Below are 24,246 nucleotides of genomic sequence, written 5' to 3'. Positions count from 1 at the left end.
TGACTGCTGAATGGGATCCCTATAATTTCTAAATGATACATGCATTTTATCAATATCTGTACAAAAAAATATTTGTATGCAGAACATGGATCGTTTAGTGGGATTTTGACAGCTTTAAATACAAAATTGTAATCAATTTTGCTTTTGTTCTAAAGTCCTGAAGATCATTATTATGAAAACATATCTACTTAACACACACAACTAATCTCTGTGACAGTGCATTGCTTCAGCTGATGAGCAAGCACAACGGGTGATCCCAAAATAAGCAATCCTGTGTTTTTCAAAGGGTAATTTCAAATTACAATTTAAGACCAGTATTCCTACAGATTTTAATCATCATCATAGGTTTTCCTCAAACCGAGTCCTAAAATATGTTTATAAATAATATATTACAAAATAAATCTGTCCAAAATATTAAGTTAATCATAATGTTGACACTTTGTTCTTTTCAAACACCTTGAGTTTGTCAAGGAAATACCTTGTCGTCCAATTAATTTGCACCGCTAACATGAGGGGACTATGAATAAAAAGGGAGGTAAGTCCAAATGGATCACCCAATAAGGAACAAACATGCCCAAATTAAAGTGGAAAATCTACTTTTGCTTTTAACTATTACAATGAACAAATGAGGCAGTTTTGTCCCCGATGGAAAGAGTACAGTATTCAAACACAATGTCAAAGAATACAATTACACTTGTGATGTTCTCAAAGCCTGTACTGCCATCTGCATTTCACTGGAATCATTACAGTTTATAAAAAAAAAAATTAGATCAATATAATGAAAACCAGTAATTATGCTCAATATAACAGTCTACTAATAAGTCTCTCGTTGCTCTTACTCAAGTAACCTTTTTTTAAATGATAAAAGATGTTCTGCTGTAAACTCACTGACCGTCCCAGTGTTTGGATGCTTGAGTTATTTTACTCTGAGACATTAGAGAAAGCATTGGATTTCAGTAGAAATCACAATGAAATAGAGACAAGTTGCAGTCCATTGGCATTATAATGTAATAAAAACAGTTTATTAGATTTACTGGTCTCCAACAATAAAGCCAAACCATATGGATTTGACAACCAAAAGCTATTTAATCCTTAAAGCTTAATTCTAAAGTTTGAATTGTTTTAGACTAAATGGACAAGGTAAATGGATGAAGTATACTACTACTGACCAGAAAATAACTTCTCTAGCTGTGAACAGCTCGAACTTATAAAAAAAGCATTGTAATGTTTAAAAAAAAAAAAAGTTAAACTTAACTTAAAGAGCAGTATACATTCATATATACTGGCCCATATTCAATATTTTCCTTATTTAAAGTACATAAGTGATAAAAAAAATTAGATTAAATAAATAAATAAGACAAACAGAATGCATGTAATAGAAATAAGAATTAATGACAAATGCTCACTGGTCCTGTGCCAGATCCTCTAGGCCTTGGAAATTCAGCTATTATCAATCCTAATCATAGGTAGACCGAAAATGAACCTCATTTAAATCTATTACAATCACAGATGTGCAGAGGGCAGGTAGATTTCAGACTGAGGCTAATTTCCTTTCTTCTTTTTTACCATGCTAGGATAGGATAGTTCCCCACAAAAACAAAAGGTAAATCATTGAGAGAATGAGTATTGTATTAATTACATTAAATTATGATGGTAATAATAATAATGACAATGATAATATATTATTATTATTGTTATTATTTCTATCATTATTATCATCATCATCATCATCATCACCACCACCTCAATCAGCATAAACATTTCCATAATGTCAACATGAAGAGTCTCATTTCTGGCAGATTGATTTGTTTTATTGAACTTTTTGCTTTTGTTTCCAGACCTTACAGAACACAATGACGAGGTCACGGTCACATCCGTATTACAACTGACCTGCAGGCAGATGCTATATCATATCTTTACTACATGAACATTTAGATTCCACTGACAATTTCTTAAATATGTGAAGTAAATAGGGTACAATTCCTCTTTGAATTCAGGTGTTGCGTTACCTGGGCTCCCATTCACGGACATAGAAGGCAAAATCCCTGCACATCTTTAGTTCTTGTTTTATATTTTATACATTTTCTATAGTACAGGAAACAATCAAAGTTCACAACATACAGATATGAGATCTTCACACTATATGTGTGAACATTATACATGTCTTAACTCCTTAATACCGATACAATGTGATACTCACCACCCTTAATAGTATTTTAATATTATTATGATGAATTGACATTTGTACACTATTGTATTCTACATTAGAAACTGTCTAGACAATTTCCATTATGTTCATCTTCCACAACCCCACAGTAAAACGTGTTCAGTATATATAGATCATTTAAATCCAGGGCAACGTTCATATGATTTTTTTTACAAGCAGTCAACAGTGAAAAAAAGCAATGGTACAGCATATTTTCTCAACTCCTCTCGCAACTTTGACACGTTCTATTGTAAGTCACGTCTAAATTGGTTGCTATTATGATGCTGAATATGATCAGGTGCATGCAAATAGTCATCCTGGCATTTAAAAAGATGACTAAATAAAGGTTATTTTTCATTTTCGAAACCCTAATTTTGAACATACAGTACGTTCAAATGAAAGAGCCAAGTATGAGTTGGTGTCCAGCACAGCATGGTTTCGTGACTGTGAGCTCAAATTAACGGACATATTGTGAGTTATTGTCTTTGAAGGGCAAGGTAAAAGCGCACATAAAGAGACCCTCAGGGAGAAAGGGAATAAAACATGCTGCATCGCTCTAAAGATGCCGAGTACACTGCTACAGCTGTAAAAAGGGAAAAGGGATCTGTGAGAATCTAGCATATTAGTGAAAAGGGACATATGCACACATTTGCACTCACTGAAAAATGCCTGAACATGGTGAACACTGAGGATATTCTATTGTGGTAAACAGGATTTGGACATTTCAAAAAAATATTTATGCACTAAATACTAATGAAAATACAAAACTTTTTGCATAATAAAGCCACTTTACATATTCTATATATTTTTTAATTGGACAACATTTTGCATACCTATTTATTTACAAAGTGTAAAGTTGTCCATGACTTTGTAGGCAAGCGTACATGTGTTTGCATCCCACATTTGAACATATATTGCAAATGCAAATACACCCAAGTTTATGCCTCGTGTTTCGTTCACCCTCTAGTTTCTCTGTCCAAGAACATTTTTGGTAACATGTTGGCTGACATCACTTTTAGGTAAATATATACTTTTTTTTTTTTTTTTTACATAAATAGTCCCATAATATCAATCATGATTTTGTGAGCTACTTGTTTTTGATCCTTTTTTGAATAAAATTTCTAAATAATATTCCACAACTGATTTGAATAGAATTTACATTTGGTAAGGTGAAAATATATGATTCACCTTATGGATTTAAGGCAGACATTGAACATTCAAATTAATATTTACCGAGATGTATTTTCCAAAACACTGGACATAATTCCTGATTTAAAGACTATACCATCTACACACAATCTTCTAACATCCCCTCATGTAGAAAAAAAACAACAGTACGACAACCACTGATACAGAAATGGTTGAACTTAACACCACGCTTGGTGTGCATGATGTTAAGGATTATGTTCTTTTTTTTAACACAGTACACATTAAAACAAATGTTTACACCATGTGTTTGTTTTTGAGACCTCAGCTCACTATAGATCCACAAACATGGGGGAGCTGGGGGAGGAGGGCATCTGATCCAGGATTTTACACACGTAGCTAGCAACGTCCACGGTCCGTTCTTCATACATCAAGATGAACGGGTGTTTCTAGAAACATAGCAAAACTTTTTACTTCTTCACTGCTAAGATATTAATGTGCATTGTCAAAAAACACAAAATAATGTGCACCTACTCATGTCTAATACAGTCTCGACTGTGCCATTGCCGACTGTTTCCAGCAGGCATTTTACAACTTCTCTAGCATTGCCCAAGGATGGGAGGGTATAATCAGTTGGGATTACAGAGTGGAATTGCTCACTAGTGACCCCTGCTGCTGGATTGGGTGCCTACAAGTCTGCCTGTTGAACTGCAGATGAAGTGTCTTCACCTAAGTTATGTCAGTGCAAGCCAATTAAACTGTAGCATAAGAAGTTGCAGCAATGCTTTGCAAGGGCACACATTTGTAAAGAGCACTGATACAGTACATGATTTAACATTCCAAATTGGGAAGAAAAGAGAGAAAAGCATACAAAATATTCCTGTATTTATGTAATGAATAAAAACACTTACCAAAAGCTCTCTGTACTTTGGCCTCTTTGAGTCATCCTTTGTAAGGCTTGAAAAGAATGAAAAAAAATATATATATATATATATATATATATATATATATATATATATATATACAAAACATAACACATAGGAGACAGACAGCATTTAACATTACACATCTGTCCCAATCAGTTCATAATGTTAGAATAGCCTTAGAAATGACATTATTCTGATTAAGCTAATGACAATGTTAATGTCTGATTATGCTCATGACAATGACAATGTTAACCTTTGGACCCATGACAGCTGCTGATTTCAACTGTGATCAAAAGACATGTAACCAACGAGTTGTTTCTACATGTAAGTGTTGTGGTGTTTGTGTTGCTTTTTGAATTAAATTCTCTGAATGCTTTCACTGATTGATCGATGATTGACACGTACCACAGATTGACGAAGTTGATGAATTTAGGAGAAAACTGCCTCTCCTCTGAATTGCTGAGCTGTGGGGGGTCGCCCCTCACCACCTGGGTCAGCTGATCAAAAACACTGTTCCACTTGGGGTAAGGGAAGCGCCCGGTAGCCAGCTCATACTGCACAGAGACGGGACACACAACCATAAGATTAGGGTGCGACTTGACTTGTCATGAAGCAAAGGTATTCAAAGCTGCATGCAGTCTACACAGCCCTGTAATTGGCATATGAATGATGATTCTTGAAAAAGAGGCCTAAATTATTCATTTAATGGTAGGAGAAAAATGTCTATCTGTAAATATAGATAAGCAGATTACAAACCTATTTGTAAAAATGTTTATATGGCATATTCAAAAACAAACGCATGAATTCTAGCAGGCTATATGACAGGGCTATTAAGACAGACGCAATATTATATTCAATTAAATTCATTGGACTTATACAAGAAATCAATATACGTATCAAAACGCAAATCAATTCATATTCTTGGCTATTAAAATGTTTCTTTGAAGTTCCTGAAATACTTCATCTTGAAACTGAAAGGGTAATAGACAGTGACTCACAAGTGTGATTCCCAAACTCCACACGTCTGATCTGACATCATAGCCTTGCCTGGAAGCACTGGGGTCTATTCTCTCAGGCTGAAAGAACAAAACAAGGCCATTTAATACAGAGCATTTAAACAGACTGAAAAAACTGCCACTAACATTGACAAACCTTCTTCCTACCATTTCTGGATAAGGGTGAATTGAGATAATTAATTTTTTTATTGTTCGGAAAATGGGAGAAAAGCAATATTATTGTTTGAAAATTAAAATTCTGGGCAATAGGATGTAACATTTCACACGAGTGACAGCACAAACAGCTGCTCCACATGATGACTTGGAGTAACTGTGGGCGATAGAGGTCAGGCTATAGGTCAGGAGGGGACATCCAGTGAGCTCAAATGATATACAATTCATCTGATCTACATCATAAAAGTCAATCTGATTGAATGACTCACTAAACCAATTAGAACTCTGTCGAGCCTCACAATATAAAGTATGTATTGACCGGTCACATCCTGAATAACAGTTATATGAATCAAGAGCCATATGACCAGGATATACTGTCATACATGATACTTCAAATAACCTTTAAATAATTAAAAAATAATATTACAATAACATAACAGCATCTGCCACATTTCCCTAAAAAGGAGGACCAATATAACAACAAGGTTTTATCAAATCATTGATTCAGATACTACCTTGGAAAAAAGTGATTTACTTTTCTTTTCAAGATGATCCATGATTTAAGCAGCATATTAAAATTACCATGGGCTTAACAACCAGAAATGTTTTCATCAGGCAGATGTTTTTGACCCAACCACAGATCAAATAATACATTGTAAAAGGTATTCAATACGATATTTTTTACTTGATTTTCTTTATAAATATGAAATATGCTAGGAATTAAGTAGGCATGAAGGAAAAAATGTCCATATGTACATAAGGACTGTGCAGAGGCCTCTGAGGGTGAGTGAGAAATCTCCCTGTAGAAGGCGATGTGACAGCTGGGCCCAGACTGCTATAACAATGACATCAGCAGCGCAGAACATGGTTAATGAAATGCCTAAGCTCTGAGCACAATCTCACTGGATCAAAGCGGCGACAATCACGTAATGAGGGCAGTGGATGAACCTTCTGCTGACTCATAAGCTGAATTTAGACAGTGATGTCATCCGCTGCTAGTGAGCAGGGCTCACTGATAACTCTTCAGTACCGACACAAGTACAGCTAAATTTATATATTTAGCAACACCGTGAAAATAATGAAACATTCTGAAAACTGTATTTATTCACGTGTACTATGAAGCCAGATTAATAGTATTGTAGAAGTATATATTTGCTCCATAATTGTGGGTTTCATCTGAGGCATAAGAGAAAAAAAATGTCGAAGCTTTTAAACTAGGCAGATAGATAAAGGAGTCACTGAGAAATTAAATTTAGTTGAAGAGATCCAAGATGCTGATGAAAGTCAAAGTGGAAGCATCAAAAGACAGGAGACAGAAAGTATCAAGAACAGCACTAGAGGTGAAACTAGACGAGGAGTGCTCTACATTCCTATGCTCTGAGATCACAGCCTGGGGATGACCAAACCGCTTCACTCTGAAAGATGCAAATATGCCATGTTCAACACTGGAGACGCCTTGCATCACGAGAGCACTACCAAATTTAGAATGGAAAATAGCGAAGGGGCGGGTGGCTGAGGGGACTCCAAGCTCCCTTCAACACGCACACAGAGAAAAAAACAAAAAACAAAGTTATTTGAATGACGACATCGAGCTCAAGTGTTCTGCCAGCAGTTTGGGGCACTTCAACAATGTCAAACATTAATGGCACTGAAACCACACCAGTAAGAACAGCCATGCTGTATAAAGAGCCAATATCCGCAACGAGAACACACTAGCTCCTCAACCTAGTCGAGCTTTTTCATGTTTTGGCCTGCTTGGAAATAATGATGCTGGCGAATTTGCAAGAACATTAAGAACATTAAGAACATTATGTGCAATTCCACCCAAAATGCATACAATATGAGCCAGAAGGTTCCTCGACCCGTTTTTTTAAAACTGAATGTCTTTCTCGCCAAAAATGCCCCGCTGACTTACTGCCATGTAAGGCCTGCATCCTGCATCTCTGGTTTTGGCAATGGAGTCCACAAGCTGTCCGCTAATGCCAAAATCACAGAGCTTAATGCTGCCGTTCCTGTCCATGAGAATGTTGGATGGCTTGATGTCTGGAAGGGGGAAATGAAAACAGGACAAAGTAAAGTAGTGTTCCTGATAACGTACTTACTTGGGGTTTTACTGTTCACTGTAATTCCTGCCTAACATTAACATGATCAGCAACATTTATTTAGCTTACATCTCAACGTGCCTAACCACAAAAAGGAACAAGACCCAACATAACCAAGGCATTTTACCATCACGTTACACCTACAGAGAATGTAGACATCTTGAGCCATATTTCAGCAATCATTGGTACAACAGGAAATATGACTGCAGATTTTTACTGACACATGCTTCTCTCTCAGACTCTATCTGACCAACACCAATCTTGATGGGCAGCAGAGTTTACCAAATAGCTAGACATTCACAGAGCTAGAACAGATAGCTGGATAACCAGTACTAAATAGCCACACCACTACATGTTCTGTCACTGTCAGATTATTCACCAATTACTATGAGCAATTTATGAAGATGACATTCTAAACAAAAACACCAAAGACAGGTAGGCTAATTACAAAGAATGAAAAATAACCTCACCTCTTACTAGCATTTCAAGTTTTTGTTGTTTGCAGAAACCAATTAATATCTTAATTACTGTACAAGTACATACAGTTAAGAACAAATGTTTAAAATGATTTAAAGCATAGTATATTTTATACAACCGTAAAAAAAAAAATTAAAACATTAATTTTGATTGAGGATCATTAACATCAGAATCAGCTCTTTTAAACTTTGCAAGTGGCATAATAGTATATTAAAAGTAGGTTATGTGTTTGAGGTGGGATACAGCAGGTAACCTTGAGCATTCATGTTAGAGACTCCAGTGCTAACTGAAGATGTTAACTTTTTTGGTCAGTGGACTAATCATATTTTTAGATGAATCCACTTACCTCTGTGAATTATTTTCAAGTTTTCTTTTAAGTGGTTTAGTGCTTTCACAGTCTGGAATTAAATAAGGATAGAAGATTCACATGAATATCAGATACATTATACACTCACTGAGCACTTTATTAGGTAGACCTGTACACCGGCTTGAATCAGCCAATCATGTGGCAGCAACTAAAGGTATAAAGGCATGCAGACATGGTCAAGAGGTTCAGCTGTTTTTCAGATCAAATGCCAGAATGGGGAAGAAATGTGACCTTGTATTGATTATAATGACTGTAAAGCAAATAACCACACATTACAACAGTGAGAAAGCATCTCTGAACACACAATGTGTCAAACCTCTTAAGTGGATAGGCTACAGCAGCAGAAGACAAATAAGTTTAAAAAATAAGTCTAATAAATACCTAATAAAGTGTTCACTGAGTGTACATACATCACATATGATATACATATATATACCTTTTATTTTTTGTGAAGAATTCAATGACAAGTATTTACTCACAGTTAATGTTATTTTGCCTAATATTTCCTCAGGAATCACATCATCTAATGCACAATATACATATTTGTAGAATTTGTCAAATGAGGTAGACATAAGTTCCATACATATCCAACAGTCCCCCTGAAAGAGAGAAAACAGATAATATGAAAAAGAATATACATCGAACAAAACTGTCTGATACATTCCAATATTTAAAATATAAATAGAAACACTTTTTGTTATTTATTCCAGGAATTCAAATACTCTGTACAAATTTAGTAAGTCTCTCTTTTAAAAAAATTCTAACACATGGTTAAATCCAAAACAAACAGATTAACATATTTATTCTGAGAAAAAGAAATATATATATACTTATTTTGAAAAAGAATTTCCCTACAAACTAAAATTACATTTAATGTCATTTACATTGCTAGAACCAATAACAGAACAAAGACAAGTGAACAAAATATATTAGCTAACCTCTCTGAAGAGAGCCCCATAAAACTGAACAATATATGGACAATCGCTACTCCTCATAACCACATCTAAGTCCATTAGCAGCTGCTTCTGCTCCTTTTCATCCACGGTCGATCGAATCCTCTGTGACAGGGACACAAAACATTGGTTATCATTTAATGCAAGTTTAAGCAAGCCATGGTTTGTCTATCAACTTAATCAAAATCCAGCTATGATTTTCTTTATTCCCAGGTAATTAATTGAACAATTATTGCTATTGATTGACTGTCTTCATACCTGATGGTAAAGAGAGGGTGGAAAACCAGGGAGAAAAAAAGATTGAATGCTCTGTTCAAGATTGTTTGTTGAATAATAAAAAGAGGGTGGAAAATCAGCAGTTCACAGCCCTCAAAGACCGTGATTTGAGTGTTAGATCAAGAATAGCATTTTTTCCAGCATATTTTTGTAGCGCATGATCTCTTATAATGAGTGAAGAGTAAAGATAAAATGTATTACCTTAACAGCCATGATCAGGCCTGAGGGTTTATGCACCATCTTGTTGACAGAGCCATATGCGCCCCGCCCGATCTCTCCTAAATCTTTCAGGTCCTCAGCAGTGAAGTCACAAAGCTGCTCTGGAGAAATCTTCAGCTTTCCTGAAGACTCAATACTGTGCGTCCGTAGCCTCTCTCTAGAGATGGATAGGTGACAGGCTCAAAATTGAGAAAACATTAGGATACCATCAACACAGATGTATTTTTCAGATTTCTTTTGATGTGCCATAGTTTTTGAGTCAGAGGAAAACATTAAGTCAACAATATTGGAGAATTTGCAGTAAGACTGATAAAACTGGATAGTCATTACCTTTCCTCCTGTAACATAAATCCCTGCATCAAGAGATTTCTGTCCTATGAATACTACCCTGAATTCTGCACTTTGATTGAACCAGCCTTAAAAATGTGGTTAATATTTCTGCCCAAAATGTGGTTAATAGGATGCAATGGCACACCCTTTTCTTGTCAGCAATATTCCCCCACATCCTGAAACCACATACGTTTTTATCCATCTTAATGTGACTGTGTACAGTGTACAGCTACAATACTGTACAATGTGTTCTGTGCAGCACTCCTGAACGTGGCTAGTTTTCAGGTTATAATGCCCATACCAGAAGGCTGTGGCATTCTTTGTGAATCTGTGTTCAAAGCATTCAAGTGTGAGAAACTTGAGAAAAGGCTAATTTAAACACATATAGTGAAAATAAGTTGCTCTTCTTATAGTTGGCAGCCAGCAGATGCTGTCATACAGAGCTGCCAGTCACGACAATGTCAGGCAAAGTCCGGATTTGATACCAGACCGTGGAGCACATCCACACACAAGAAAAATGAACCATACACAAGCCAAACTAACTCTCGTTTTAGTCAAAATGGTGGACATATTTTCACATATACACATTTTTAAATACATTTTGTCCACGAGAGAACCTTCTGGCTCACACCTAATTACAGAAATATAAAATAAGTTCAAAGCCATGAGCGGCAGCCTTGGTTGTCCATTTCATAAACTTCTGAACCACACTTCTCTTAATTCCCCAAATCAGAATGCTGAATTGCAACTGTGAGCCTGTCCCATTCTTGTGACATCTTGTGAAATGTGGGGAGCCAACCACCACTTTTTTACACGGCAGTCCACCAGCCAAGCTGTGTAGCCTCTATGGAGCATGACTGTGCAACTTACAAAGCTGGGGCAGATAAACAGTAGAAAGGCAGTGTGACGACCCTCCTGTTTCCGACCGTTTTGGGTTTTCTCTCTTGCTTATCTTTCAGGTCGGCCAGTGGACGGGAAAGAGAGGATCATCAGTGGTAACAATGAGCACCTGCGCCTCGTGCACTTTGTGCTTAAATTACTTGCCATTCCTGCAGTTCGAGGAGGGATTTTTTTGTCCTTCCTCCCACGCAGACATGAACTTTGTTTGACTGACTAAATAAATGCAATTTTTTTTTGTTATTCCTTAAACTGGTGTGTGTCCCTTATGTTATGATTTCCTAACGGTCATAACAGCAGTCAGAGGTGACACCTACAGGCAATTATTTATCACCCTGTGGGACTAATGCTCGCATCTGATACTGCCAGGCAGGATTCAACACTGAACCAAGAGGCTTAGAACTGCACCAAGGGCTGGTGCTTCTGCTGGAGACCATGCACGAGTCCTTCTAAGTGGTTCTTGTAGACCCAACACTCAAGTAACTATCCATCAGGGCCAGGACCTCAATGACGTCCCGCAATCAGATCGCTACTTACATATGCGGGTTCTGGAAAGGAGGTCCAGATGTGCTGAGAGTGAATCTTGTAGTTGGTTTAATTGTTGGATTGGCAAAATTTAACTTCAGTGCTTTGCGTTTACCTGAGAGGGAGAAAGGGAGAATCATTCACAAAAAGTAAGTTTGTCCAAAGGATGCACCCATTCCTCTACTGCTACTGTGCACAGCAAGCAGGACACTGAGAAAATGCAATTATTTATATGCAGCCAACTAAAATGGTCACAGGAAATTAGAATGTGGTAAGTTGAACTGAGCTCAAAAAAACAAGTACGGTTGGAACATGAGGATGCAAGCCAAAAACAAACACTTTTGGATTGTGAATTTTGAGATCATGTGCAGCGCGCTATAGTATACACTCTTTATACAGCCAATGATCATTTTAAGGAGTGTACAGTATGTAAAACAAAACAGAAACAAATGCAAAGATAAGACGACATACAGAGTATTTAAGTATGTTATGTTATAACATAATGATGAGAATAGGCCATTCAGCCCAGCAATGCTCGCCACTAAAGTGAACTACTCAGTTTGTCTAAAAGCTAGATTGTATCAAACACTGTATCAAGGCTGGTCTTGAAAACCTTCAGAGTTTCTGCCTCCACTACATGTCCTGGCAAGCTATTCCACACAGTGCCCACTCTCTGTGTGAAGAAATACTTTATTCTGTCAATTTCCATTTACGCCCCCTCGTTCTTCTAACCGAACTCACCCTGAATAATCGCCTGTAGTTCACTTAGTTAATCCCTCTAATGAATTTAAAAGCCTCAAATCTCCCCAAAGTCTCCTTTAACTATGTTTTAAGAGATTAAGCAACTTGAGTCATTCCTGATAACTTTTATCATTTATACTTGGAATCATTCTGGTTGTCATCTTTTTTACCTTTTCCAGTGCCTCTATTTCTTTACTGTACTACAGCCCCCAGAACTTCCTTACATTTATACTAAATACTGGCTATGTATCCCAACATCCTGTTGGCCTTTGAGCAGTACATTGAGCAGTAATGTGGCAGTCGGAGGGTTGCCAGTTCAATCCCGCCCAGGGTGTGTCGAAGTGCCCTGAGTTAGACACCTAACCCCTAAATGTTCCTGATGAGCTGGTTGGTGCCTTGCATGGCAGTCAATCGCCGTTGATGTGTGACTGTGTGTGTGAATGGGTGACTGAGAAGCATAAATTGTACAGCGCTTAAATGCAGACCAAGTCTTTTCCAACTTGAGCACATTCCAATTTTGTCCGTATGTTATTTTTTCCCACATGTAGAACTTCGCATTTAAATTAGCCCCCACTCTTAAAAACAGCCTCAGCCTGTATTTTATACTTCTATACTTCATACCTTATTTGTTATACTATTTTTTTTACTGTCATTTAAAGACATTTCAGACTGTTGCTTCTATACATCCTCTCCTGTTCTCACACTTCCTGCTGCCCCAAGCCACCATCACCAAAATTTGTCTTAAAATTTTTTTTACCATTATATCGCATACCGCATCTGTCTGGTCAGTCTGCAACTCCCTACCCATTTCACTCTCTCCTCCCTGCCCCCAAAGTTCTTGAAATAATCCTGTGCTACCCTAAGCATACGCTGACCGAGTGCAAAAGTTCAGCTCCGGTTCAGGTGCAGCCCATCACGTGAGTGCAGCTCACCCCTGCGGTGGAGGTTCTGCACATAATCTTTTCTGCTACTTCCAAGAATGTGTCCTGCAGAACCTCAAACCTGCCCTTACCTATGTCATTGGTCCCTACATGGAGCATGGTCACTGGATTTAATACTGCACTGTTTAATGTAATACTGCACTAAATCGTATGTTATAGCCTATGTGTTGCAGATATTGAGAAGCGGTCATAGCCAGTCAGAGTAAATTCGACCGCAATACATAAAGCAGAGTTTAAAGGCTTAGATTGACACCAAAAAATGTTGGAAAAACAAACAAGGAATACAACTACTTGTTATTCTTATGATTTATCGGATACATTTATTTTACTGGAAATGGTTTATTTGCGACAACAGCAAAAGCCTATTAGTATTATTTCCTACAGTCATACAGCAGCCAAAACATTTATGACTACCACCTCCCCCCCCCCCCCCCCTTTTTTCTTTTTTTTTTTAGGACACACTGCGCTGATGTAGCATTACTTTATCATTACTGGCAACACAACATCCATTAGGGACATTATGAAGGGAATGTGGGAGTGGGGGTGTCATCATCCAAGACATGACAAACTTTCACAAAACCCACATCTTAAACCAAACCTTTCCACATTTTGGACCTTGGTTTATTACTGCCTGCTCCATCCCCTTCAGTTCAGCCCTGTCAAGGGCACATCACCCTCTTCCCTATCTGTTAAAACCAAGTTTGGCCAGACTCCTCCCTATCATACTCTCTCCATATTTCTTCTTTGACTTATTCCTGCTGCTTGGCCTTACACAATTTTTATAAAATTAGCTACATTCTCTTTGCATTGGCCTTTGTCTGTAGTTCACTTTTTTTTTTTTTACTTCTCTGTCTCGGAAGGTTTTGTAGCTGCTCCCTTCTCAGATCAGTACTTTTAACTCACTCCTACACTAATCCGTTGTAAGTTCCTGTTCTTGCTTACTGCTACAGTACCTGTGCTGTATTATCTAAATTAATGCATCGCCTAACATACTCCATGAACTTTTAATGTTGTTCTCTAAATCTTAATTTTGTCATCTTTCCTCCAATGTTCTTTTTCCAGTGTGAGATAATGATCTGCCAGCCAACATGGGAGCAGCACTGACTCATAACATTTTACCTTCTCCTAAATGTAACCGGTAAAGTCCAAGAGGGACTGAAAACAGTGAGCTCATAGTCTCAGACATAATTAGCTTCCTGCATAAGAGACCCTGGTCATAGATCACACAGGGGAAATATCAAGCTCATATGACTCCTAAGGGGTTATGTCACCATCCTCTAATTTTCATTCCACAGAACTCTGCCATCTTAAGGTGTATGGACATTTCACTCTGAATTTCTCAGTACTTCAAATGTGCATTCACATTCTGATTGCTTCCAACAATGTAATACGAAGAAAAAGATATCAGAATAAGTATATCAAGCAATTTACCTAAACTAAAGCCAGCGATGAACACAGATAATTTGTTTTGTTATTAAACAATATCAAGTAACAACAGTTGAATGAGTCAAGAGTTTCAAGGAACCAGAAATGTCCTGGATCATTCAGACCCCGCGAATCACCAGATCTGCGTACTTGCTTTCTCAGCAGAAAAAGAAAATGACAATGCAGACACAGCAATTTGTGGTCTGGATCCAGGGCTTATGATGTTGCCAAAATTGTTTAGTCAATGCGAACACATCACATAATTCACAGTGTCTCAGTTTCAGTCTTAACAACATTTCTCATTTCTCCATTTGAATTGAAGAGTGATGCTGAGAGAAAAGGTTGTCTGTGCTACACACAGATGTTTTAAATGACACACTTCATCCCACATCTGCTCATTTTTAGCCAAATCTTATAAATCATACGTTATTATGGCTGAAATGTAATTGTTATGTTTGGTGTGGTGGATAATCTTACCTATATTGTACAGACGTGAGAACAAATATCTACTGCAAAACCTAGCCGAGAGTAAGGATCATTTATTGAATGCATCTTTTCAATATTATTTTTTTGAAAGTTGGAAGATGTTTGTTTTGCCTAGCGTTCATCTCTCTCTTCTCATCAAAGTCCACACCAGGCCATCCATGCAAAGATGGCCGCCATTTTTGGCTGCCATACCAACCAACCCAACTTCCGCATTTTGATGAATGCTGATGAATGTTTGTACAAATTGTACTATTTAACTGACATTACTTGTGTTTGTATTTAGTTATAGTTAGCCATCACTAGCTACTGTAACAAGAGTGGATTTCAGTTATTTAGCCTGCCTGGAGGCACAATTCTGTGTAGCACACATACTCATAAACACATCAATTAATTGTGGCTTTTATTTTTATCAGACTTCTCAAGTTTTCTGAAAGTCCAGGAGTCTTTTTGATTTAGGCATGACCTCCCTCTCCAGGAGAGGAAATAAGCCAGTAGAATCTCCCAAGAATTTAAACAGTAGTTCTGTGTTGTGGGACATCATGGCCAGCCAGCTAATGTAAAAAACGGAATTTGGGATACAATAGATTGGATCATAGAGTATATGAGTTCAGTGTATTGGACAAATGCTTTTCAGATATAGCACAGAAATAAAAAAAAGGTCCGCGTCCAGAAGGGGCCTGAGCAGTTTTTAGAATAACAAATACAAGTAGTCAAACAAGGTATTGGGCAGAAGTGAACATTGACACAGGTTTCCAGTGTATCAGTGTATCAAATAAAGTTATGTAAATAAGTGGCTTCATTCATGCATTGCCATATAGATAACATCTACCAACATGCACTACTTTCTGCAACACAAGTAAATTACATTATTTCTACTAAAGAGACTAGTCTACCCAAAACTCATCAAACATTTCACGCTGCCACTTTTGGAATTCCAATAATTATCCACAAATACACAAACCTTTTGCCATGCATGGCAATCAAATGCACATATTTTCTTTATATGTTATAGTCCTTTAGCACAGTATGTCAAATTGGCATCTTTGGGATGCCTAAGAAGATTGTCAACAGATGCAATTCACTGTTTGCAGAGAGAGATGCTAATCTCCTATACCTGCCACACAGTCACCACCAAAAAGATACAGCAAATATGTAATTATTGAATTCATTGAAATGATAAAGAACATGAAATTTGTAGCCAAGAAAACATACTGTTCATGTCAATGCCTTCAAGGAATTAAGTGTATATATGCAATATAAAACTACAACTAAAAATATAATAAAATAATCACCATTTTATTATCAACATTAAAATGAAGAGCAACCCATGCAAAAAACTGTAACTGCTTCCTTTATATAAAGAACATAATGTGAACAGTCTCACTTGGTTATTAGTACTTGAAGGTAGTGCAAAAAGTCTGGTAGAGCTTCCATTACGATACTTTAGGGAAAAGGTGTTTTGCATAATGCTCAGAAGGATTGGTACTCAAATAAAATAGAAAAGATCAATTGGAAGCAGGAGCATTGATAGTGTGGAGAATTATCTAAGCACCGTAAGTACCATAAGCAGTGAAGATTTGCTTTATGCCCCAATGTAAATGGAAGCTCGCCAACCACTCCACCTTGGATTAGTCAGGAACAATAGTGGACAGACTCCCCCATACCAGACTGTCAAACGGAAACACAGAAGGTTTGGTAGAACATAAAATACTTGGCTTACTTTGGGGAACTCCAGACAGGTTTATCTGAAACCCTGAGGTGGAAAGAAAACATTAAAAATGTAACTTTTTGTTTTTCCACACAGCTTGCTTGTTACAGGAAAGTTGGCAATAAGATAGCACAAACCACAAATTGTAGTGCAGTATAATGTATACCATAAAACAAGGCCATTCAAGTGAATCGCTTCCATTTTCAGCTGTAAAAAACTTTTTATTATTATTATTATGGAAGCACATGATAAAATGCCCTTATCTCCTTTTATTGAAATACAGTATGTTGAAATGCCCCATGCAAATATCCATTTTCAAATAGGTAGTGTTTGCATGGCCAAGTTTGACACAGTAGCCTAACACTCGCTACATATACATCGATACAAACTGGTTACAATCAAGTTGGCAAAGCTACAGTATATCCCAACTGCATGTAATGTTATGTCGATTAAATGTATTTAACCCCCTATCACTGGGTTCCTGAGAGTTCTTCCCATCACGGAGTTTTTTCTCACCACTAGGGAGTTATTTACCTCATATGCTATTTGGGGGCTTAGAGCTGCTATTTCAACTTTTTTCTTCCCTTCTGTTACTCTGTAAAGCGTCTTTTGGACAGTCTTCTGAGACAAGCACTAAGTTTAATTGTACAGGCCTGTGTCACTATGATACTATGAACACGAGATGGCAACCGTGAGACACACATGGTTTTGTTCCAGTAAAACATTGGCTAGTTTTTCTTGGGTTACATAAGCACCATCTTGATATCCATCTTGATTGACCTTTTTTATTTTATATTTAATTGATTTAAAACGTGCGTGAAGAGTGAAGAAATGAGTTATTGGACAAATGCAGGAGTGTAGTGTGGTCTATTTTTGGATTTGAACGGCAGCTTGCAAAAAATTCAAACATAAAATTATGAAACAAAGACAACCAAGTTGATTAGTGAACTCCAATAAAGCATGAGCAGAAGTAGTCATTCTTTTTTTAAAAGATAATCCAAACAAGTTGGCCGTATCAAGTCAGCTCCTAAAATATGTATTGTACTATTGTCTTAAAAAGTATTTTTTGCCCCCAAAATACATCGAAAGTATATCAAAGTCTATCAAAGTCAATCAAAAAACCTCACGTGACTTGCATAACATTTACTGAATTTGCCAGGTTTTGTGGCAGCAATGCAGTTTAACCTGTTGGGCTCATCCCATACAGTTATATGATTATAGTGGGCAAGAAGTAACATGCTCCAGTTCTCTTCCGCCCAACATAATTCCTATCTTTTACAGCTTGATGAAAATGTTTTTATGTAGAAGGACATGGGAACGACAGCAAGTGCTTATAAAACATGTTAAATTTAGTCACTCTAAATACATAATATTCCACGGTTTGTTTCATAACCTACACTAATTAACCTACAATAATCTATATATTATTAATTGTGTCACTGATTCACTGTGTCACTGACAAACTGTGGCGGAAACTGTGATTACCGACCCGTGCACAAGCAAATGGGAAGGGCCCGTTTCACGGTCATATATGAAGCCTAGCCCAAGACTAAATTAAATTTTAAATTGAAATCTTCCATTCTCTCTATGTTCAGCCTTATTTTGCAGCCTCATAATGGCTTCCTTGACTTTGACTGGCAGAAGTCTGGTCCTCATGTTGACAAATGCCAATAAGACTCCAAAGGTAATCAAAAGCCAAGAATCAAAACAAGATACTGAGAGATTCCTTGTGCAAGAAGCATTTAAACAGGCCTGACTCATCAGAAACACCTATGAAGCATTTTGTCCCAAACATTATGGTGTCCTATATGTTCTGTATCAGCATTTAATGAACATATCTTCAGTTAGTGCACATACTATTAAGGTGCAATATAGGGGCAAAAGAAAAGCAGTTTAATTGTGTAGATGAATGAGATGTATAATACAGATGAAACGACTTTTAGTTCAATTGTGCTTGTTTCACACAAGAAAGCAAGGCGATTCAAATATCAAACGTGACAGTATAATTTAATGATGTCAAGTAATAATATTTATTGTAGGTTGCATCACACAAGCATGTGAATAGCAGCAGAACAAATGATAGCCTAATCGTTAAAATACATAGCAATAGCGGTTGAGTGCAGAAGAATATGAACCGTAGACATCAATGGTAACATTTGAAATGCTTCACCTAAGCAGATCACAAAATGCCTTTTCTTGCATACAATTAAGTTGGTATATCAGATATATCATAAGATTACACTTCTCACAATATACAATACAGGGTGGGATATATATATATATATATATATATATATATATATATATATATATATATATATTCCAACCATGAGTTAAGCCTATACACTGCTCATAACAATGGAATCAACTAAGCGTCGACACCCAAGACAAGAATACGAAACATTGCACACTGCAAATGATGATTCTATTTCCCGGATAGTGATAAAACCATGTACTTTTGAATCTGACATTATATCTTGAAGTCCTGATGAACTAATAATGAGGTTTGAACACGATTAGTCGATTAAATACTTACATTAACAAGTTGGTGTACAGGTCTACCTAGTAAAATGCTCACTGAGTGTATGTGGCCACCTACAAATCCTCCTGTGACCCAGCATAAAGAAAGTTTAAGAATGTCCATTTTGATATAATACAAGTGTCTAGGATGACAAAAATATGTTACAAAGTATTACAACAGTATTTTCAAATATTGCTTTTTATTTCATTTTTATTGAATGTCCCTTGCAGTGGACAGGGGTCAGATGGTATGACATTGCACATTTAAACATAGTAGATTGATTTTTAAACAGTTTGTTTTTGAGACGAATGCAATGAACAAAAACTTGCATCTCCTCAACGGTCAAAACATCTTCAACCTTTTCAGCTGGACCTCTTTTACATCATTTTGTTGTCATATCAAGCAGTGGAATGTTCAGGAATGATACTCAAGGAAGCAGTCTTTTTTCTTGGACACACATAGAAACATGTTGCATTTGACACACTTCACAAAAGTCTTCCCATTGCATCCTGGTCTTCTGCATCGTGATGCATTAGTTGCCTCCACCATCTTTGGCAAATGTACTGATCCATACTTTCTCACACTGTCAGTAGGCTGTGGCTGAACATGTCTTCTCTTGCATGGAGGAGTATATGCTTCATCATCACTGCTCATCACCTCATCAATTTGACGACTTTCACAAGATTGTGCCTGGGTAATCATCTCCTCAGCCAAGAGAAGCTTAAAGTCAAGATACTGGAGTATCTCCTTTCTCTCTCTCCCAGAAGCCTGACTGTCTGCCCTGTACTGAATCCAGCTGTTAGTGACAGACAGATCAACAAAATGGAGCATTGTGCAGACCGTCCATTTCTTTGTGTGGCTTGACATGTGGTAGGAGCCAATCATTCGATCACACAGATTCACTCCTCCTGTGTTGCGGTAATATTCAGCCACAACGGCAGGCCTGAGAACACTCACATGAGACTTCTCTTTGCTAGACCACCTAATGCAGTTATCCTGTGGTTCTATTCCATGGACTGTGGAGGCCATGAAAACTGGTTTGTTGTCCAGCCACTTTGTCACAGCAATCCTCACAGGTTTTCTGATGAACATTTCAGAAGCTCCTCTTGCTTTCTCTGGCAGCTTATAATCCTTGGTCCGCTTTGCCTTGCACTCTGCAGGGATCATATTTTTCCTAATGGGTCCTGTTGCCGGTAGACCATTCAGCTGTAGGGCATCGAGTAATTTAATCGAGGTGAAGTACCTATCAAAATACAAGTGGGTTCCTCTAGGAACAGACTCTGACAATTGAAAAACTGCATTTCCTCTGATTCCCAATTGCTGATCTTGGAATGTGCTCTTGCCCCTGTAAACTTCAAAGTCCAACACCAAACCATTTGGACTGACAAGGACAAAAACTTTCAATCCAGTCAGACTTGGCTTGCCAGAAATAAACTGATGTACAGGACACGGGCTGGTAAAGGGGATCATGTGTTCACCTATGGACACCTTCCCCGGTCTTGGCAGATTGAGGCAGCCTTGCTGTACTCTGTTCAGTACAGGCCTCACTCTCCAAAGGATATCATTCTTTTTTTCTTCCTCAGAGACAATGAGATCATTTGTGACTTTTAGTGAATTTCTAATCTTGAAGAAACGATCTCTCGTCATAGAGTCTGCAATGACGGGAACCCTAGTCCTGGCTGCCCAATACATTGTAATTCTTGGGTATCCGAGACAGGCTACGTACAGAGACACTCCAATAAATGTTTTTATTTCCTCTGGAGTGGTGTTGAGGCTGGCCCCAGTGACTAGCACCTCCCGCTGGTTTGTGAGTGCAGACATTTCTTCAAACATTTTGACATCAATGTACTGCTCAAAGTACTTCCAAGGCCTCCATTTCCTGTGGCTTTGGGCAGTGTCATCCCGCAGTGTACTCTCCTCTACCACAGGGATGAATCTTAAATAAAGAAATAAAAAAGAGTCAAGTATGTGCAGTACAGGAGACAATATAAAATGCATTTGAACACTGAAAGTATACAGCTATGAAAATGCAGAAAATATGAATGTTTTGTTGAAAATCTACAGCTGAATGGTTAAAAAAAATCCTTTCTTGAAAACAATATTAAATTAATATATCTCAGAACCCTAGCTTACATGTTACTTCTGACCCAAAATGGGCCATGGAAGGTGTCATCATTTTCTTCTTCCTCATCCTCAGCCTCTTCCTCTGAACTCTCAGCCTCCTCTACTGCAACCTGTCCTTCTTCATCCTCACCATCTGACAACTCTATGTCTGAGTCACCCTCACAAATTTTCTGCAAAATTCTCTCTGCCACAGTCAGTGCCCTGTCTCCTGAGGTATTATACAAATCAGGTGGAAAAAAATAGTTAGGAAGTCCTCTAAGGACCACAAAGGACATTGCCAAAAGGTGTAATATTCAGAGGGTTACATTTATTACACACCACTGAACACCAACTAAACTGTAGTTAGCACACTTCTTTACAAAAAACAAACTGAATATTAGCTTCAGAAACACCATATCTGCATAATTTGAATGACTTACCTCTCTTGTGCCCATAAAATGTGCTGGTTGAGATGGCTGACATTTTGAAGAGACAGGGCATGTGTTGTCACGGTTATACCCCAACAAATGTGATATCACTAAGCTCAGGTTGTCCTCTACACAGAATAGTAGAATATAGGGTTCTTGAGATTAAGGCCAGAGACTCATGTCCCCTACAAGGGACAAAAATGAATTGCTGCGTCTTAGGAGGATATTACTTCTTAAGAGATGGAACAGACCGTCAGGAGTCATGTTAACCGGGCCTTTCGTATCTTTACCTAATCAGGTCATTTTAGATGATGTTACAATATACAATCTAATCTTCCATGAGAGACAGTCATGCAAATTTACATACAATACCACTAAGCAATTAAAATGAAAAAGGCATAGAAGCATTCCAATGACAAAAAAATTGTGAATGTTTTGTCCATCTTACCACAATCTAAACTAATGGGAAATAAAACACAATACTATCACTTAGCATGTCATGCAAAGCTACTCTCTGGGTTTGTCCATTAGTTATCCGCAATTACAGACATGTATCAACCTATTTTTTTAAACAAATGTGTTGCTAACTTAATTATATATCACCACTGCTGCATATTACAACGACAAGCTGAATAGTTTAATTTTTGGACAGTAAACCATTAAATGTTTAACGCTGTCTGTGGATTTAGAAAACATGACATGAACTTATGATTTTTTTTTTTTTTTTTTTTTTTTTACAATATACTAAGCTATTTTTGCATTCCTATAAAATGATTAAGAGTACCTGTTTCATTCTGACATCTCCAGCACGTGTTGGTTTCTGCAAGGTTTAAATAACACAACAACATGCTTACAATGCAACAGTCCGAAACATCCGAGACATAACGTATCATCATAGCGTTCCAAGAATAGCTACATCTGAGGCACGTAAGCTTGTTGAATGTGCATTAGAGGTATGTTCAGGGTTTTTTGTGTAATAAACAATCATTCCGACCTCTATTTACTGAGTGGAGATGTAAATCCGTGCAGTCTCAGTTAACCACGTAACGTTAGCATGGACAGTAACGTTATTCGTCAACATCTTTCACACAACTCCTCAAAATAGCTATAGCTAGCCTAAGTTCACAACGTTAGCCAAATATAAGCTACACATACAACAATATTTAGCTTGGTCTCGACTGGACTACGGGTTGTGAGATGGTGTAATATAGCTAAATACAAATCAAACCATCCTAGTTATACCAACAAATAAGTTAAAGCCAGATGACTAGCGAAGATGTATGCATTGTGCTATAAACCCTTAGCTATGTTGCAGGCTAACTCTTTCATGCTTTCACCTAGCTGCCCAGCTAGCTAGTTTCTCTGAACATTTTAATTTTTAATCATAAGGTCGTCATGTTTTAAATACATCACTGGCAAATAATGACAATAATAAAACAATTTATGCAGTTACATAGAAACTCGTACTCATAGATATTTAGCTAGAACTTGGCTTAGTTAAATTGCTAGCACAGGTCAGTATGGATGTAGCTAGCTAGTACATGTCAGTGGAAACTTGGCAATAAAAACACGCATATCCAGTGAATTGAACATTTAATTTTCAAACCCACGTGTCTCTCACGATCCTCCATCTTTACATAATCACAGCGGAGATTAATAACTATAAAAATTCTAAACACCGAGGCCTAGCTTAGTATAACGTCGCCCATAACATAAGGAAATGCAAACTGCACCGTTACGATGCAAGTAAGGGTAGCTAGCAACTTTACCAATCATGTTCTCCAGTATTCTGACCAAATGTAAAAAAATAAAATAAAAAAATAGTTTTTTTTCCTGCTCTTACCCTGCATGCTGCTCACAGTCGTTATGTGTTGTGACTGGGATTGGTGGTGGTGTGATGTTAATGTAGATCCTGCGTTATTGCTGTTATTGCTGGAGGAGGTTGTTGAATTGGTGCTGGGGCTGGGAGTCGCCATTGTTGTGCGTTTATGTCAGCAGGCAGCGGCGCTTGGCTGCAATGCAGGGGAGTGAGCAACTTCACCCTCTCAAGCCAGGACACCTACAGGAATCTTTATAGCACAACTATATTCGGGCCTGGATTCAGTCTTTTTTTTTTTTTTTAAAGCACCAAAAAGCAAGATTTCATCAAAAATGCAGTTTGGTTAGTTATAGTATAGTAGTACTGATGCCTGAACTCGCCAAACATTGTTAAAATCAATAGGCATATTGCATTTTCATTCTTAGTCACATATAAGAACAACTTAGTCACATTTAAGAACTGCAGTCAAATTGGAACACTC

The 24,246-nt window shown here is 37.4% G+C and overlaps 1 protein-coding gene across 10 annotated transcripts; it reads right to left on the bottom strand.

Moving 5' to 3' along the window:
- Positions 1-1,789: 1,789 nt before the first annotated feature.
- map2k4b (mitogen-activated protein kinase kinase 4b) lies at positions 1,790-23,983 on the bottom strand. 10 transcript variants are annotated; one of them, XM_061228700.1, is made up of 13 exons: positions 23,790-23,983; positions 22,731-22,766; positions 21,959-21,994; positions 11,606-11,708; positions 9,824-9,998; positions 9,332-9,451; positions 8,873-8,992; positions 8,373-8,424; positions 7,363-7,490; positions 5,277-5,354; positions 4,684-4,832; positions 4,264-4,309; positions 1,790-3,801 (listed from the first exon to the last, which is right to left on the bottom strand). In XM_061228700.1, the coding sequence occupies exons 1-13, from the start codon at positions 23,920-23,922 to the stop codon at positions 3,685-3,687; spliced, it is 1,293 nt and encodes a 430-aa protein (XP_061084684.1). In that variant the 5' UTR covers positions 23,923-23,983; the 3' UTR covers positions 1,790-3,684. The 10 variants fall into 10 exon arrangements, with proteins under 10 accessions (XP_061084684.1, XP_061084692.1, XP_061084723.1 ...); XM_061228708.1 differs by lacking the exon at positions 21,959-21,994 and adding an exon at positions 16,907-16,939; XM_061228739.1 differs by having other exon boundaries at positions 21,959-22,131; positions 23,790-23,894.
- Between the last annotated feature and the right edge of the window lie 263 nt (positions 23,984-24,246).

This window comes from Conger conger, chromosome 2 (genome assembly GCF_963514075.1).
Source record: "Conger conger chromosome 2, fConCon1.1, whole genome shotgun sequence".
In the NCBI taxonomy this organism is placed as follows: domain Eukaryota; kingdom Metazoa; phylum Chordata; class Actinopteri; order Anguilliformes; family Congridae; genus Conger; species Conger conger.
The sequence above is the reverse complement of the archived record's forward strand: the minus strand, read 5'-3'. Positions and strand labels throughout refer to the sequence as shown.